The sequence below is a fragment of the Tachypleus tridentatus genome, chromosome 1, assembly GCF_004210375.1.
Source record: "Tachypleus tridentatus isolate NWPU-2018 chromosome 1, ASM421037v1, whole genome shotgun sequence".
NCBI lineage: Eukaryota > Metazoa > Arthropoda > Merostomata > Xiphosura > Limulidae > Tachypleus > Tachypleus tridentatus.
Genome location: NC_134825.1, coordinates 45803177 through 45820845, shown reverse-complemented (window position 1 = coordinate 45820845; position 17669 = coordinate 45803177). Strand labels below are relative to the sequence as shown.

The 17669-nt window shown below is 31.4% G+C and overlaps 2 protein-coding genes across 2 annotated transcripts; both read right to left on the bottom strand.

Moving 5' to 3' along the window:
- Window positions 1-3656: 3656 nt before the first annotated feature.
- Window positions 3657-5431, bottom strand: LOC143248496 (cuticle protein 10.9-like). The gene is made up of 3 exons (XM_076496944.1): window positions 5369-5431; window positions 4969-5067; window positions 3657-4237 (listed from the first exon to the last, which is right to left on the bottom strand). Exons 1-3 carry the CDS (start codon window positions 5375-5377, stop codon window positions 3887-3889), a joined length of 459 nt encoding a protein of 152 aa, XP_076353059.1. The 5' UTR covers window positions 5378-5431; the 3' UTR covers window positions 3657-3886.
- Window positions 5432-12618: 7187 nt separating this feature from the next.
- On the bottom strand, window positions 12619-14394 carry LOC143248435 (cuticle protein 10.9-like). Its single transcript, XM_076496833.1, has 3 exons — window positions 14330-14394; window positions 13930-14028; window positions 12619-13198 (listed from the first exon to the last, which is right to left on the bottom strand). Exons 1-3 carry the CDS (start codon window positions 14336-14338, stop codon window positions 12812-12814), a joined length of 495 nt encoding a protein of 164 aa, XP_076352948.1. The 5' UTR covers window positions 14339-14394; the 3' UTR covers window positions 12619-12811.
- Between the last annotated feature and the right edge of the window lie 3275 nt (window positions 14395-17669).

Here is a 17669-nt window from a genome sequence, read left to right as displayed (position 1 = left end):
AAATACAAGAATTCTCAATACGCGAGAAATAAATTAAGAAAGATATGCATATCTTATTGTATCTGATGTAACAAAGATATAGAAATCAAGAACCTGATATACGGCTTCTTGGATTTCTGTTTCGTTACAAAAAACTGATAATCTAGCTCACATCAAATATAAATACTATGTATAATATACAGTTATTATGTATAAAAACTCAGAATTTACTTATTATAAATGATGCTGTTGACTGTCTATATTGGAGCCCGTAAATATCAATTACAATGTGTATGGGTGTTTTCTTATAGCAAAGCTACATTGGGCTATCAGCTGTGTCCACCAAGAGGAATCTCAGCAGGGGACAATTACAGTCTAATGAAATGTCTAAGCACAATAAATGCCGAAAGTAAAGGTATATAAAAGGTATAAATGGTGATATAGAATTACTATAAAAACAAATTTTGAAGAGACAGATGACTTAACTTGTTTACGTGAGGAATGTTTTCTTATAAAATATGAACACTTTACTTACGTATGTTATCCGAAAAATTTAATGACATTTATTTAGGTCACCAATATATAACAAGAAATAATAATTTAATAATTTATATATGTAAAAATGGCTCGTTTGGGTTGAGAAAAGGAAACCTTTTTCTTTCTTTGTGAACCTGACGATGACCGAAGAAGGTCGAAACGTTGTTCGCTCCTCTACGTAAAAGATTTTCTCAAACCAAACGAGCCGTTTATACATAAATATTTTTCTTTAAAAGAGGGTTTTCTCGACATCACTGATTAATTTAAGACTTTACTGACAGCCATGAAAGTATATCTAGAAAAGCATTGAAGTTACTCTATAAAGACGTTTACAATGTACCAAATATATATTTTATGAATACACATGGCGAAATAGTAAACCCATCATTTAACAGCAGGAAGTATTTTCAATATACGGCTAAACGTGATCGTATGTATATAGGTGAAGAACAAGTTTGACAGCTTTACGAAAAGGGACAACATTGACCTGGATTGTCGTGGATTTCTATATTGTTTTTTGTTTTTTATCGATATCAACAGGAGTGTCCTTTTGTAGTGCATTTATCATTTAAGTGGAAGGTATAACAACATTAACATTAGCCTGGTGAAACCTTTAGCATCAACCGGACACAAATAAATATAATTAGATAATCATCTGAATGATTACTAGTATAGGTTAGAGCAATATAATGAGACACCTTGGATCTAAGTAAAAGAAGTTGATAAGGCCTAGTAGAAACGAAAGATGTTTGTATATAAGAGGAGGGAAGCACAGAATAAGAGTCGTAAGAGAAAGACTTATTATATTAGAAGCTTTCGTAAACAATCGAAGAAGGATATCCAAAGATATAAATGTCGATCCAAAAGAAGTAATTACACCAATTCAACTTTATGGCTCAACATCTGACTATTATGATAGAAAATTTCCATGACGATGTTAAAAACGTACTAAGAGAAAAGAAGGCAAAACGCCAAGTATTTACGGGTAATTTCAGTGTCAAAATATGAATTAAAGAAGACACCGAACAGTTTCAAAGTGTAGAGAAATACAGCACATGTCAAAGAAAGAAAAGGGAGAAAGTCTTCCTTAGTTTGCAGAAAAAGAACAGTTATCAATAGGAAATACATTGTTTAAGAAATAATAATGGAAATATTGGGCTTAAGAAAGTCCAAGTGGATAAATAGAACATAAATAAACTTTATATCGGTGAATAAAAAAGAGAAATTATGGAATATTGTGAATCCTTAACCAAGACAGACGTAGAGAGCAACCACAGAATTGTGAGAACAAAAATTAAGATAAATAAAATATTAGCGAGACTTAAAAATATGCATCAGAAGAAATCTCTCAAGATCAATGTTGGTCATGTAAATGAAAGTGAAAGATATTTTGAGTTAAATGTGAGAAACAGATGTGGAATGTTAAAGGAATGCCAAGATCTATACATAACATTGTTGGAAAACGAAATGAAGTTTTTAACCAAATGAAAAGAAAAAAATAATCGATTTTAAGAACAACCTTAAGAAAAGATGAGGAACATGAGCTCAAAGAGAAAACGGTTGGCAGGAGAAAGTAATTAAGTAAAATATAGAGGAAGAACATACAAGAGAAATGTGAATATGTTGAGTTAAGAAAGATATTAAGGAAATAAAGAAGGAAAAAAACAAGGAAAAGAAAGAAAGAAAATATCTTTAAAGCTCGTAGAGGACCTAAGAGTATTACTAGAGTGGTTTTGAACAGAAGGAAGAAGAAATCACTACAAATAATAGAACAGAAACAGTTGAAGTATGTGCAGAATTTTACAAAGAATTATATACTTCAATAATAAAGATAAAATAGGAACAGAAATACATAGTGATAACAACAACGCAGATAACACAGAAGTACCTAAAATTTTAGTCTCAGAATTGGAGAATGCATTGACTGACATGAAGATTAGGAAAGCTTCAACAAACGATACAATCACCAGAGGTGTTTTGAATAGTCACTGAAAGGAGTGATTCAAAGATTGATAGCTCATTTTCATGCTGTGATAGACGTTGTTCGTAGAAATGGACATGACTGTCTGGTGGAGCTCTCGATTTCGAAGTTCCAAAGGAAGTACAACAATGTAATGATACCTTCATTACTATAACAGAATAAAGTAGATTACTTTGTTATATCTTTGGTTCTCAAATTTTACAGAGCATAAGAATAACAAAGTAGCTTGGAAGCATCAGAAACATCGGATATGATAGAAGGAGAGAAACAACCATGTTTCTTAATAATTGAAAACTTTCTGTTAAGTTAAGTAGAAATGCATATAAAGACTGGGAATAAAATAATATTTTAATACTCGAAACTCCTCTACTGTGTGTGGATTCGGGATTTATCTCTTGAACCACGCAGCTGAAGTCATGGTAAGTAATTTTCTCTCTCTTGTGTTTGTATAACAGTTGGTCTGTGCGTGTGATTACAATTCGTTTTATATTTTGTGCAGATCAATGTTTTCCTTCAATACGGTTTTTGTTCAACTTTAAATAGAAACTCTAATTTCATTAGATATTTCTTACTCATCTAAAGCAAAGATGCTTTAAGTGTATGTTTTGTATTTAAGACCAATGTTTGTGATTGATTTTATAGACTTGGTTGTGTCTCTTCTTTACTTAAACGAAGAAATTGACTCTTCACTAATAAATACGCAATATTTTTGTTATTATTTGATTACTAAGAACTCGTTAAATATTTAAAGTAATGCGAGACCCCCACATTTACCTGTAGGGTGAAAAACAACGTTGAATTCTCAACTTCTCAATTTTCTCTCTTTTCTCACACAAATAATATACCTGGTAATTGTTTCCCTGTTTTTGACTCGCTGAGATTCCTTGACACACGTCAAACGTTATGTAAATATTTAATGTTTCGTATGACAGTGTGTAGTATATTATAAGTGAATAGAAAGGAGTAACATACAGAAAAAAGTCATTGCAGAGATGTTTAAGATGTTACATACATAAAAAATATATTTGTTCTAGATAAAGCTATTATTAAACAACTTTATAATCATAATGTTAGACTACTAAGAAAATTAAAATCACTGCATCTGTGTTGAACTATTTAACGTGTTATACCAATGTACAAAGTTTTCAAATATGTGAAATGCGGCTTTTAAAACACTTTATTGCACAATAAAAATACAAAATTTTGAACTTAGACCCATAACATAGCATAAAGCAATAACTTACTAAAGCATTGTATATAGAGGAGCAAAACAATCTGAAACTGTAAAAAAATCTGCATATAAATTTTGTGACAATAAGCATAACAGCAAGATTCAAGTATTTTCAACCGTTTCATTTTTCCAGAAAAAAAAAACTTATATACATATGTTTAGGCGTGGGCATAACCGTAGGCCCAAGGAGCGTGGTAGTAAGGAGCATGTACGAGTTTGATGATTTTTTGAACAGGGGCAGCCTTCACCTTAACTGTAGGGGCTTCCTGAACTGACACCTGGACATCAGCAGGGTTGGCATTCGCAGTACCCGGTTCATTAGTTTCAATGGATGGCTTGAATCCACCAGCATCAGCTGTAAAAGATACTCGTCGATAGAGACCGTTTGCATCTGCGTAAGAGTAGCTGCCAGTGACGGCGCCACTTCCATCTCCAGACTCCTGACGGGACTGAGTGTTACCATCGTCGTCCTTGGTGTCGTAGCTGAAGTCAAAAGGTTCAGGCTTTTCCTGATTGTACAGAAAATTTGTATTATAGCTTAATATCATATTTAATGTTTGTAAAATAAAATAACGTCCTTTATTCTTAATGTTTCGTATATTACCCTTCAAATTATTTGAGACAAAGTAGGATTTGCAATAAGTAAAATAATAAAACAATCCAATGTGTTTCACGACCGAGTAATAATTATTTTCTATACGAAAAACAAATCTCACTGTAAAGAAATTCATTTGTTTCCAAATATCGAAATGAGAATAGACAATGTATTTGATATAAGAAAGATAAACCTGTAAGTTTGGTAGTTTACAAAAATAAATACCCTTCATTCCGGATATCTTCTATATAACTATATTAAAACTTAAGTTTTATTTATACTTCCATAGGGTAAATTATGAAATTAAAAGAACAGTTTTCATCAGGCTCTACACTGAGATTTATTATCTATTATGAATTCATATGTTTAAACTTCACACTTCCACCATCAAGATGACAATAATTAAATCAATTAATGTTATTTACTGAACACCTAAAAATCTCTGTTGTTAACATTCTTTATTAACTAGGTTGGTGAAAGTGCTAGAAACCTTAATGGTTAACTGGTCATATTTTCGGATTTTTAAATTGATGGGAGGTTAAACGTTTCTTTGAAGATTCAATTAGTTCCAGAGGACAATTTATGAATCTTTCTTCCTGAACAATTTTTACTCTAAATTATAAAATATATAATTGACAAACTTACAGCTGCAACAACTGGAGCCTGGATGACCTTAACAGCTGGGGCAGAGTATAAAAGATTACCAGCATAGGCAGCTGAAGCCAACATACACAGAACAAGTACCTGGAATCAAAAGGTAACGACGTATTATATCGTTTCTATATTTATTTTCCTTGACAAATAAGGGTGGTTCGAATTGCCGTCACACCAAACATGGTTGCCCTTTCCGATTGCTTCAGTGTTTTAGTTTTTATATGGTATGATGATCATAAACTATGTACTTCAAATACGGCTTATCTTAATAAAGGACGGTATATTTTTCAAAAAAAGAACTTTTCGTTAATTTAAGAAATAACTAACACATAAATCATTTCTAACCCTTAGGTTTAAAACTGTACACAAATATGTCTGAGAAAAAGTATACCTTCAGCATCGTCTTCTCTGTATGGACTGCGGTTAACGGAAGACTCGGAGAGATGTGCTGACCGTTGCTACACTTGGTAGAGAAAGTTGGTCAGAAAATATCTTTTATACCCAATTTTGGCCTAATTTGGGTGGTTTGGAATTCAGACTGATATGCTGCAAGAATTATTGATAAATAAAAAATAAAAGATGAACGAGGATGTGAGTGATGAAAGTTTAACCTGAGGGAAGGGAGGGTTTGGACCAGTTTTTTAGTGAAAGTTCTCAATAACGTAATCTCGTTTTAACCATCCAACTAAATCATAAAGAAAACAGTTATTGGCATAATTTTTTCTGAACGATACACAATGAACCATGATGAGACAAACAGTGTTGGAAATATTGCGATTGAACTATGGTATCATTGTTGAGTTAAATATTGTTTTTCTGTTAAATAAATATTATAATGAAATAGTTACAAAAAGAAGCTAGTGTCGAACCGATGTATTATAATAATGTACTGTCGTTAGTGCTTAATATTTTTGTAATATAATCATGAAAGGTTCATGATTATTAATTATTCTTCTACTTTAATTTTTCTTGTAGTCACAGCTGATGAATATGTTAGAGTTACTTGTACTTAATTAATAGGAAATATGTGAAAAACGTTTTTTTTGTATATGGCTATACTGAAGTTTACAGATGTTGTGTTTATTACACAGACGTATAAAAGTTGAAGAAATAAACAGGAATATAGAATTATAATTTTAACCGAATGTAGGTCAATGGTTATTTATACTTTTGAAATAAGAAGTATATAAAATCGTAGACAAACAATTAAAGTGATATTAGTTGGATAGATTTTATAACGGTTCTCAGTTCCTACTTTGGTTGACATTATGATCCGTAGAGCCAAATGTAGCAGTCTGAATTTTTTAAATAATACAATACATGTTACAAATGGTATGTTGGTGCAATAAAGATTTCCAACCGGTGACTCTATACTGACTTTCATATATTCTTATGTTAAAAGTCGAGTTTTGACCCGCATCTGGAAGAGAACCAATAATCTATTGTACAGTTATGTGATTCACAATAAATAATGTCAAAGTTAGTGATCAGTGATGTGGAGAAAACCCACTTGTAGAGAAATATATATGTAGAAACGGCTCGTTTGGGTTGAGAAAATATTTTACGTAGAGGAGCAAAGAACGTTTCGACCTTCTTCGGTCATTGTCAGGTACACAAAGAAAGAAAGAGGTAACTGACCGGAAGCCAATACAAAGGAACACATTTATATCTATATTAAAAAAATAAAATAAATAATATAAAATTATATATTAAAACATTTAACACCGCCCTCTACATTCCGACACTCAGTTACACAACCCCTTTCAAACATGTGGTCAGCTTCCGGTCAGTTACCTCTTTCTTTCTTTGTGAACCTGATGATGACCGAAGAAGGTCGAAACGTTGTTCGGTCCTCTACGTAAAATATTTTCTTAACCCAAACGAGCCGTTTTTACATATAAATATCAAATTTATTAAAGTTTGCAAAATTAAACTTTATTAGCGATATTGAAACTACAAAGACGTATTTCAAGAGAGCTGGTTGAAAACATAATATTCCTAAAAGTCCAAATGTTTTCTTTTTTACCAGTAGCTAACATGCTACTGACTGTGAATCAGCTGATTCATTGTCCTCCTGCCATTGCTGGATAATAACGAGGTCCATAAATTAGATTGATGGGTGTGCATGTCAATAGACATCAAACCACACTATTTGATCATTGTAGCGTAGCATAAAAACTGGTATATGGTGCAGCCGATTAATTAGCTGCCTTTTCTTTAATCAATTAACTCGAAACGACTGCCTGCGAAATTCGAAAACAATGTTACACTGCTAAATGGATTCGAACTCATATTTTACAAACTCTCTCATCAAATACAAGTATTGGCCATAATCTTAACAAATGTCCTCTTATTGCGTTTTAGATTAAAAAGTTTAAAAATTAACTTGTTAAAAATTGGAGTTTTAACCATACCAGTTTGCATTAGCGTAATATGGTTAATTGTAAGAAACAACAGATAACGAAGTTTCATAAAATACTTTTGATGATGAATTGTTTGTAATGAATTCTGATTCGTGTAATATAGTAACTTATTTCGTCTACGAATATTTTTGGAAATATTTGGGAACAAATATAAAGCAAAATTCTTTAAAATCAAATTAATTGTTATTGAATTATGTGACACTAAGTTAGTATAATAATGTTTTTTTCATATTATCACACTCATTTTGGATATCTCATTAGAAATTATATAGTTATTTTATCTCATGTCATACTTATAAGAGAAAATTGTGAGCCTCGCTCAATACCAGTGATTTTTATTTGTCTGTATACTACCGTTAATAACGTTGAAATTAAAATATTTCGTGTCATGATTGCCACAGAATAAGAAACAAAAATCTTATTATGACGTAACAAATAAATAAGTTACTCGTCCTGAAGTGATAAACTTTAATTTTATTTTGCATCCAACCTGTTTATCGTAACGACGAATGACTTACTTTTGATATGAGGAAACATTATAATATTTATCAATATTGCTTTAGTTTTGATGGATTATTGAAGTCACCAATGTAACTTACTAAATAAAGGTTAATATTATATAATGATAGCACCCTGACAGCAAAAACACGTATCTTGTTTTGAGAACGTTGTAGGCAACGATAATCAGAATCTAATGTAACGTGTATGAAATTCAAGAATTCTCAATATGCGAGAAATAAATTAAGAAAGATATGCATATCTTATTGTATCTGATGTAACAAAGATATAGAAATCAAAAACCTGATATACGGCTTCTTGGATTTCTGTTTCGTTACAAAAAAAAAACTGATAATCTAGCTCACATGAAATATAAATACTATGTATAATATACAGTTATTATGTATAAAAACTCAGGATTTACTAATTATAAATGATGCTGTTGACTGTCTATATTGGAGCCCGTAAATATCAATTACAATGTGTATGGGTGTTTTCTTATAGCAAAGCTACATTGGGCTATCAGCTGTGTCCACCAAGAGGAATCTCAGCAGGGGACAATTACAATCTAATGAAATGTCTAAGCAAAATAAATGCCGAAAGTAAAGGTATATAAAAGGTATAAATGGTGATATAGAATTACTATAAAAACAAATTTTGAAGAGACAAATGACTTAACTTGTTTACGTGACGAATGTTTTCTTATAAAATATGAACACTTTACTTACGTATGTTATCCGAAAAATTTAATGACATTTATTTACGTCACCGATATATAACAAGAAATAATAATTTAATAATTTATATTTGTTAAAATGGCTCGTTTGGGTTGAGAAAAGGAAACTTTTTTCTTTCTTTGTGAACCTGACGATGACCGAAGAAGGTCGAAACGCTGTTCGCTCCTCTACGTAAAAGATTTTCTCAAACCAAACGAGCCGTTTTTACATAAATATTTTTCTCTACAAGAGGGTTTTCTCGACATCGCTGATTAATTTAACACTTCACTAACAGCCATGAAAGTATATCTAGAAAAGCATTGAAGTTACTCTATAAAGACGTTTACAATGTACCAAATATATATTTTATGAATACACATGGCGAACTAGTAAACCTATCATTTAACAGCAGGAAGTATTTTCAATTTTCGGCCAAACGTGATCGTATGTATATAGGTGAAGAACAAGTTTGACAGCTTTACGAAAAGGGACAACATTGACCTGGATTGTCGTGGATTTCTATATTGTTTTTGTTTTTTTTTCGATATCGACAGGAGTATCCCTTTGTAGTGCATTTATCATTTAAGTGGAAGGTACAACAACATTAACATTAGCCTGGTGAAACCATTAGCATAAACCGGACACAAATAAATATAATTAGATAATCATCTGAATGATTACTAGTATAGGTTAGAGCAATATAATGAGACACCTTGGGTCTAAGTAAAAGAAAACTAAGTTGATAAGGCCTAGTAGAAACGAAAGATATTTGTATATAAGAGGAGGGAAGCACAGAATAAGATTCGTAAGAGAAAGACTTATTATATTAGAAGCTTTCGTAAACAATCGAAGAAGGATATCCAAAGATGTAAATGTCGATGGAAAAGAAGTAATTACACCAATTCAACTTTATGGCTCAACATCTGACTATTATGATAGAAAATTTCCATGACGATGTTAAAAACGTACTAAGAGAAAAGAAGGCAAAACGCCAAGTATTTACGGGTAAGTTCAGTGTTAAAATATGGAGTAAAGAAGACACCGAACAGTTTCAAAGTGTAGAGAAATACAGCACATGTCAAAGAAAGAAAAGGGAGAAAGATTTCATGAGTTTGCAGAAAAAAAACAGTTATCAATAGGAAATATATTGTTTAAGAAATAAAAATAGAAATATTGGGCTTAAGAAAGTCCAAGTGGATAAATAAAACATAAATAAACTTTATATCGGTGAATAAAAAAAGAGAAATTATGGAATATTGTGAATCCTTAACCAAGACAAACGTAGAGAGCAACCACAGAATGATGAGAACAAAAATTAAGATAAATAAAAGATTAGCGAGACTTAAAAATACGCATCAGAAGAAATCTCTCAAGATCAATGTTAGTCATCTAAATGAAAGTGAAAGAGATTTTGAGTTAAATGTGAGAAACAGATGTGGAATGTTAGAGGAATGCCAAGATCTATACATAACATTGTTGGAAAACGAAATGAAGTTTTTAACCAAATGAAAAGAAAAAAATAATCGATTTTAAGAACAAACTTAAGAAAAGATGAGGAACATGAGCTCAAAGAGAAAACGGTTGGCAGGAGAAAGTAATTAAGTAAAATATAGAGGAAGAACATACAAGAGAAATGTGAATATGTTGAGTTAAGAAAGATATTAAGGAAATAAAGAAGGAAAAAAACAAGGAAAAGAAAGAAAGAAAATATCTTTAAAGCTCGTAGAGGACCTAAGAGTATTACTAGAGTGGTTTTGAACAGAAGGAAGAAGAAATCACCACAAATGATAGAACAGAAACAGTTGAAGTATGTGCAGAATTTTACAAATAATTATTACTTCAATAATAAAGATAAAATAGGAACAGAAATACATAGTGATAACAACAACGCAGATAACACAGAAGTACCTAAAATTTTAGTCTCAAAATTGGAGAATGCATTGACTGACATGAAGATTAGGAAAGCTTCAACAAACGATACAATCACCAGAGGTGTTTTGAATAGTCACTGAAAGGAGTGATTCAAAGATTGATAGCTCATTTTCATGCTGTGATAAACGTTGTTCGTAGAAATGGACATGACTGTTTGGTAGAGCTCTCGATTTCGAAGTTCCAAAGGAAGTACAACAATGTAATGATACCTTCATTACTATAACAGAACAAAGTAGATTACTTTGTTATATCTTTGGTTCTCAAATTTTACAAAGCATAAGAATAACAAAGTAGCTTGGAAGCATCAGAAACATCGGATATGATAGAAGGAGACTAACAACAATGTTTCTTAATAATTGAAAACTTTCTGTTAAGTTAAGTAGAAATGCATATAAAGACTGGGAATAAAATAATATTTTAATACTCGAAACTCCTCTACTTGTTATACCTTACCCACAAGTCCATGCTGTGTATCCCATCTCTTTTTCTGCAACAACATTCAGAGTAAGCATTATGTAAACACTTCATAAATGATTGTCTGTTGACATGTTATTTCTCTAGGTGAAGTAGAAATACAATTACTTTCTTGCACACTTTGTTAGCCTTGGTATTAACAAGAGAACCTTTATTACTTAATTTTACAATGTCACTTTGTAAACATTTAATAGAGTGTAGATTGTGAATTTATCTCTTGAACCACGCAGCTGATGTCATGGTAATAAGTACTCTCAATTTTGTTTTTGTATCATAGTACTCAGTTTGTTCAATTGCAAGTTTTTTTATTTTTGGTAGTTTTCAGTGTGAACTTCAATTGTGTTTTTGTTGAGCTTTAAATTTAAAAAAATGAATTAGATTATATATTTCTCTTTTTTATCTTTAGAAAGGTATGCTTTAAGTATATATTTTGTATTTAAGACGAATGTTTGTGGTTGATCTTGAAGACTTGATTGTGTCTCTTCAGTACTTAAACGATGAAATTGACTCTTTACTAATAAATACGCAAGATTTTTGTTATTATTTGGTAACTAAGAACTCTATTTGTCTTGTTAAAGTTACTATTAAACTACTTTACAGTATATCTTTGGTGTATCTCATCTCTCTTTCTGCAACCATATTTATAGTAAGCATTCTGTAAACACTTCATAAATGGTGTGCGTTGACATATTAACTCTACAGGTAGCGTAGAAATAGAACGAATTTTTTGCACATTTTGTTAACCTTGGTGTCAACAAGAGAACTTTTATTATTTAAGTTTTACACGGTCAGTTTCTGTACATTTAATAGTGTGTGGATTCGGGATTTATCTCTTGAACCACGCAGCTGAAGTCATGGTAAGTAATTTTCTCTCTCTTGTGTTTGTATAACAGGTGGACTGTGCGTGTGATTACAATTCGTTTTATATTTTGTGCAGATCAATGTTTTCCTTCAATACGGTTTTTGTTCAACTTTAAATAGAAAGTTTAATTTCATTAGATATTTCTTACTCATCTAAAGAAAAGATGCTTTAAGTGTATGTTTTGTATTTAAGACCAATGTTTGTGATTGATTTTATAGACTTGGTTGTGTCTCTTCTTTACTTAAACGAAGAAATTGACTCTTCACTAATAAATACGCAATATTTTTGTTATTATTTGATTACTAAGAACTCGTTAAATATTTAAAGTAATGCGAGACCCCCACATTTACCTGTAGGGTGAAAAACAACGTTGAATTCTCAACTTTTCAATTTTCTCTCTTTTCTCACACAAATTATATACCTGGTAATTGTTTCCCTGTTTTTGACTCGCTGAGATTCCTTGACACACGCCAAACGTTATGTAAATATTTAATGTTTCGTTTGACAGTGTGTAGTATATTATAAGTGAATAGAAAGGAGTAACATACAGAAAAACGTCATTGCAGAGTTGTTTAAGATGTTACATACATAAAAAAATATATTTGTTCTAGATAAAGCTATTATTAAATAACTTTATAATCATAATGTTAGACTACTAAGAAAATTAAAATCACTGCATCTGTGTTGAACTATTTAACGTGTTATACCAATGTACAAAGTTTTCAAATATGTGAAATGCGGCTTTTAAAACACTTTATTGCACAATAAAAATACAAAATTTTGAACTTAGACCCATAACATAGCATCAAGCAATAACTTACTAAAGCATTGTATATAGAGAAGCAAAACAATCTGAAACTGTAAAAAAATCTGCATATAAATTTTGTGACAATAAGCATAACAGCAAGATTCAAGTATTTTCAACCGGTTCATTTTTCCAGAAAAAAAAAACTTATATACATATGTTTAGGCGTGGGCATAACCGTAGGCCCAAGGAGCGTGATAGTAAGGAGCATGTACGAGTTTGATGATTTTTTGAACAGGGCAGCCTTCACCTTAACTGCAGGGGCTTCCTGAACTGACACCTGGACATCAGCAGGGTTGGCATTCGCAGTACCCGGTTCATTAGTTTCAATGGATGGCTTGAATCCATCAGCATCAGCTGTAAAAGATACTCGTCGGTAGAGACCGTTTGCATCTGCGTAAGAGTAGCTGCCAGTGACGGCGCCACTTCCATCTCCAGACTCCTGACGGGACTGAGTGTTACCATCGTCGTCCTTGCTGTTGTAGCTGAAGTCAAAAGGTTCAGGCTTTTCCTGATTGTACAGAAAATTTGTATTATAGCTTAATATCATATTTAATATTTGTAAAATAAAATAACGTCCTTTATTCTTAATGTTTCGTATATTACCCTTCAAATTATTTGAGACAAAGTATGATTTGCAATAAGTAAAATAATAAAACAATCCAATGTATTTCATGACCGAGTGATAATTATTTTCTATACGAAAAACAAATCTCACTGTAAAGAAATTCATTTGTTTCCAAATATCGAAATGAGAATAGACAATGTATTTGATATAAGAAAGATAAACCTGTAAGTTTGGTAGTTTACAAAAATAAATACCCTTCATTCCGAATATCTTCTATATAACTATATTAAAACTTAAGTTTTATTTATACTTCCATAGGGTAAATTATGAAATTAAAAGAACAGTTTTCATCAGGCTCTACACTGAGCTTTATTATCTATTATGAATTCATATGTTTAAACTTCACACTTCCACCATCAAGATGACAATAATTAAATCAATTAATGTTATTTACTGAACACATAAAAATCTCTGTTGTTAACATTCTTTATTAACTAGGTTGGTGAAAGTGCTAGAAACCTTAATGGTTAACTGGTCATATTTTCGGATTTTTAAATTGATGTGAGGTTAAACGTTTCTTTCAAGATTCAATTAGTTCTAGAGGACGATTTATGAATCTTTTTTCCTGAACAATTTTTACTCTAAATTATAAAATATATAATTGACAAACTTACAGCTGCAACAACTGGAGCCTGGATGACCTTAACAGCTGGGGCAGAGTATAAAAGATTACCAGCATAGGCAGCTGTTGCCAACATACACAGAACAAGTACCTGGAATCAAAAGGTAACGACGTATTATATCGTTTCTATATTTATTTTCCTTGACAAATAAGGATGGTTCGGATTGCCGTCACACCAAACATGGTTGCCCTTTCCGATTGCTTCAGTGTTTTAGTTTTTATATGGTATGATGATCATAAAATAAGTACTTCAAATACGGCTTATCTCAATAATGGACGGTATATTTTTCAAAAAAAGAACTTTTCGTTAATTTAAGAAATAACTAACACACAAATCATTCCTAACCCTTAAATTTGAAACTGTACACAAATATGTCTGAGAAAAAGTATACCTTCAGCATCGTCTTCTCTGTATGGACTGCGGTTAACGGAAGACTCGGAGAGATGTGCTGACCGTTGCTACACTTAGTAGAGAAAGTTGGTCAGAAAACATCTTTTATACCCAATTTTGGCCTAATTTTGGTGGTTTGGAATCCAGGCTCATATGCTGCAAGAATTATTGATAAATAAAAATAAAGGATGAACGAGGATGTGAGTGATGAAAGTTTAACCTGAGGGAAGGGTGGGTTTGGACCAGTTTTTTAGTGAAAGTTCTCAATAACGTAATCTCGTTTTAACCATCCAACTAAATCATAAAGAAAACAGTTATTGGCATAATTTTTTCTGAACGATACACAATGAACCATGATGAGACAAACAGTGTTGGAAATATTGTGATTGAACTATGGTATCATTGTTGAGTTAAATATTGTTTTTCTGTTAAATAAATATTATAATGAAATAGTTAGACAAAGAAGCTAGTGTCAAACCGATGTATTATAATAATGTACTGTGGTTAGTGGTTAATATTTTTGTAATATAATCATGAAAGGTTCATGATTATTAATTATTCTTGTACTTTAATTTTTCTTGTAGTCACAGCTGATGAATATGTTAGAGTTACTTGTACTTAATTAATGGGAAATATGTGAAAAACGTTTTTTTTTGTATATGGCTCTACTGAAGTTTATAGGTGTTTTGTTTATTACACAGACGTATAAACGTTGAAGAAATAAATAGGAATAAAAAATTATAATTTTAACCGAATGTAGGTCATTGGTTATTTATGCTTTTGAAATAAGAAGTATATAAAAACGTAGAGAAACAATTAAAGTGATATTAGTTGGATAGATTTTATAACGGTTCTCAGTTCCTACTTTGGTTGACATTATGATCCGTAGAGCCAAATGTAGCAGTCTACATTTTTTAAATAATACAATACATGTTACAAATGGTGTGTTAGTGCAATAAAGATTTCCAACCGGTGACTCTATACTGACTTTCATATATTCTTATGTTAAAAGTCGAGTTTTGACCCGCGGCTGGAAGAGAACCAATAATCTATTGTACAGTTATGTGATTCACAATAAATAATGTCAAAGTTAGTGATCAGTGATGTGGAGAAAACCCACTTGTAGAGAAATATATATGAGCCGTTTTTACATAAATATTTTTCTCTACAAGAGGGTTTTCTCGACATCACTGATTAATTTAACACTTCACTAACAGCCATGAAAGTATATCTAGAAAAGCATTGAAGTTACTCTATAAAGACGTTTACAATGTACCAAATATATATTTTATGAATACACATGGCGAAATAGTAAACCCATCATTTAACAGGAGGAAGTATTTTCAATATACGGCTAAACGTGATCGTATGTTTGTAGGTGAAGAACAAGTTTGACAGCTTTACGAAAAGGGACAACATTGACCTGGATTGTCGTGGATTTCTATATTGTTTTTTGTTTTTTATCGATATCAACAGGAGTGTCCTTTTGTAGTGCATTTATCATTTAAGTGGAAGGTATAACAACGTTAACATTAGCCTGGTGAAACCATTAGCATCAACCGGACACAAATAAATATAATTAGATAATCATCTGAATGATTACTAGTATAGGTTAGAGCAATATAATGAGACACCTTGGATCTAAGTAAAAGAAAACTAAGTTGATAAGGCCTAGTAGAAACGAAAGATGTTTGTATATAAGAGGAGGGAAGCACAGAATAAGAGTCGTAAGAGAAAGTCTTATTATATTAGAAGCTTTCGTAAACAATCGAAGAAGGATATCCAAAGATATAAATGTCGATGGAAAAGAAGTAATTACACCAATTCAACTTTATGGCTCAACATCTGACTATTATAATAGAAAATTTCCATGACGATGTTAAAAACGTACTAAGAGAAAAGAAGGCAAAACGCCAAGTATTTACGGGTAATTTCAGTGTCAAAATATGAATTAAAGAAGACACCGAACAGTTTCAAAGTGTAGAGAAATACAGCACATGTCAAAGAAAGAAAAGGGAGAAAGACTTCCTTAGTTTGCAGAAAAAGAACAGTTATCAATAGGAAATACATTGTTTAAGAAATAAAAATGGAAATATTGGGCTTAAGAAAGTCCAAGTGGATAAATAAAACATAAATAAACTTTATATCGGTGAATAAAAAAGAGAAATTATGGAATATTGTGAATCCTTAACCAAGACAGACGTAGAGAGCAACCACAGAATGATGAGAACAAAAATTAAGATAAATAAAAGATTAGCGAGACTTAAAAATATGCATCAGAAGAAATCTCTCAAGATCAATGTTGGTCATCTAAATGAAAGTGAAAGAGATTTTGAGTTAAATGTGAGAAACAGATGTGGAATGTTAGAGGAATGCCAAGATCTATACATAACATTGTTGGAAAACGAAATGAAGTTTTTAACCAAATGAAAAGAAAAAATAATCGATTTTAAGAACAAACTTAAGAAAAGATGAGGAACATGAGCTCAAAGAGAAAACGGTTAGCAGGAGAAAGTAATTAAGTAAAATATAGAGGAAGAACATACAAGAGAAATGTGAATATGTTGAGTTAAGAAAGATATTAAGGAAATAAAGAAGGAAAAAAACAAGGAAAAGAAAGAAAGAAAATATCTTTAAAGCTCGTAGAGGACCTAAGAGTATTACTAGAGTGGTTTTGAACAGAAGGAAGAAGAAATCACTACAAATGATAGAACAGAAAGAGTTGAAGTGTGTGCAGAATTTTACAAAGAATTATATACTTCAATAATAAAGATAAAATAGGAACAGAAATACATAGTGATAACAACAACGCAGATAACACAGAAGTACCTAAAATTTTAGTCTCAGAATTGGAAAATGCATTGACTGACATGAAGATTAGGAAAGCTTCAACAAACGATACAATCACCAGAGATGTTTTGAATAGTCACTGAAAGGAGTGATTCAAAGATTGATAGCTCATTTTCATGCTGTGATAGACGTTGTTCGTAGAAATGGACATGACTGTCTGGTGGAGCTCTCGATTTCAAAGTTCCAAAGGAAGTACAACAATGTAATGATACCTTCATTACTATAACAGAATAAAGTAGATTACTTTGTTATATCTTTGGTTCTCAAATTTTACAGAGCATAAGAATAACAAAGTAGCTTGGAAGCATCAGAAACATCGGATATGATAGAAGGAGAAAAACAACCATGTTTCTTAATAATTGAAAACTTTCTGTTAAGTTAAGTAGAAATGCATATAAAGACTGGGAATAAAATAATATTTTAATACTCGAAACTCCTCTACTGTGTGTGGATACGGGATTTATCTCTTGAACCACGCAGCTGAAGTCATG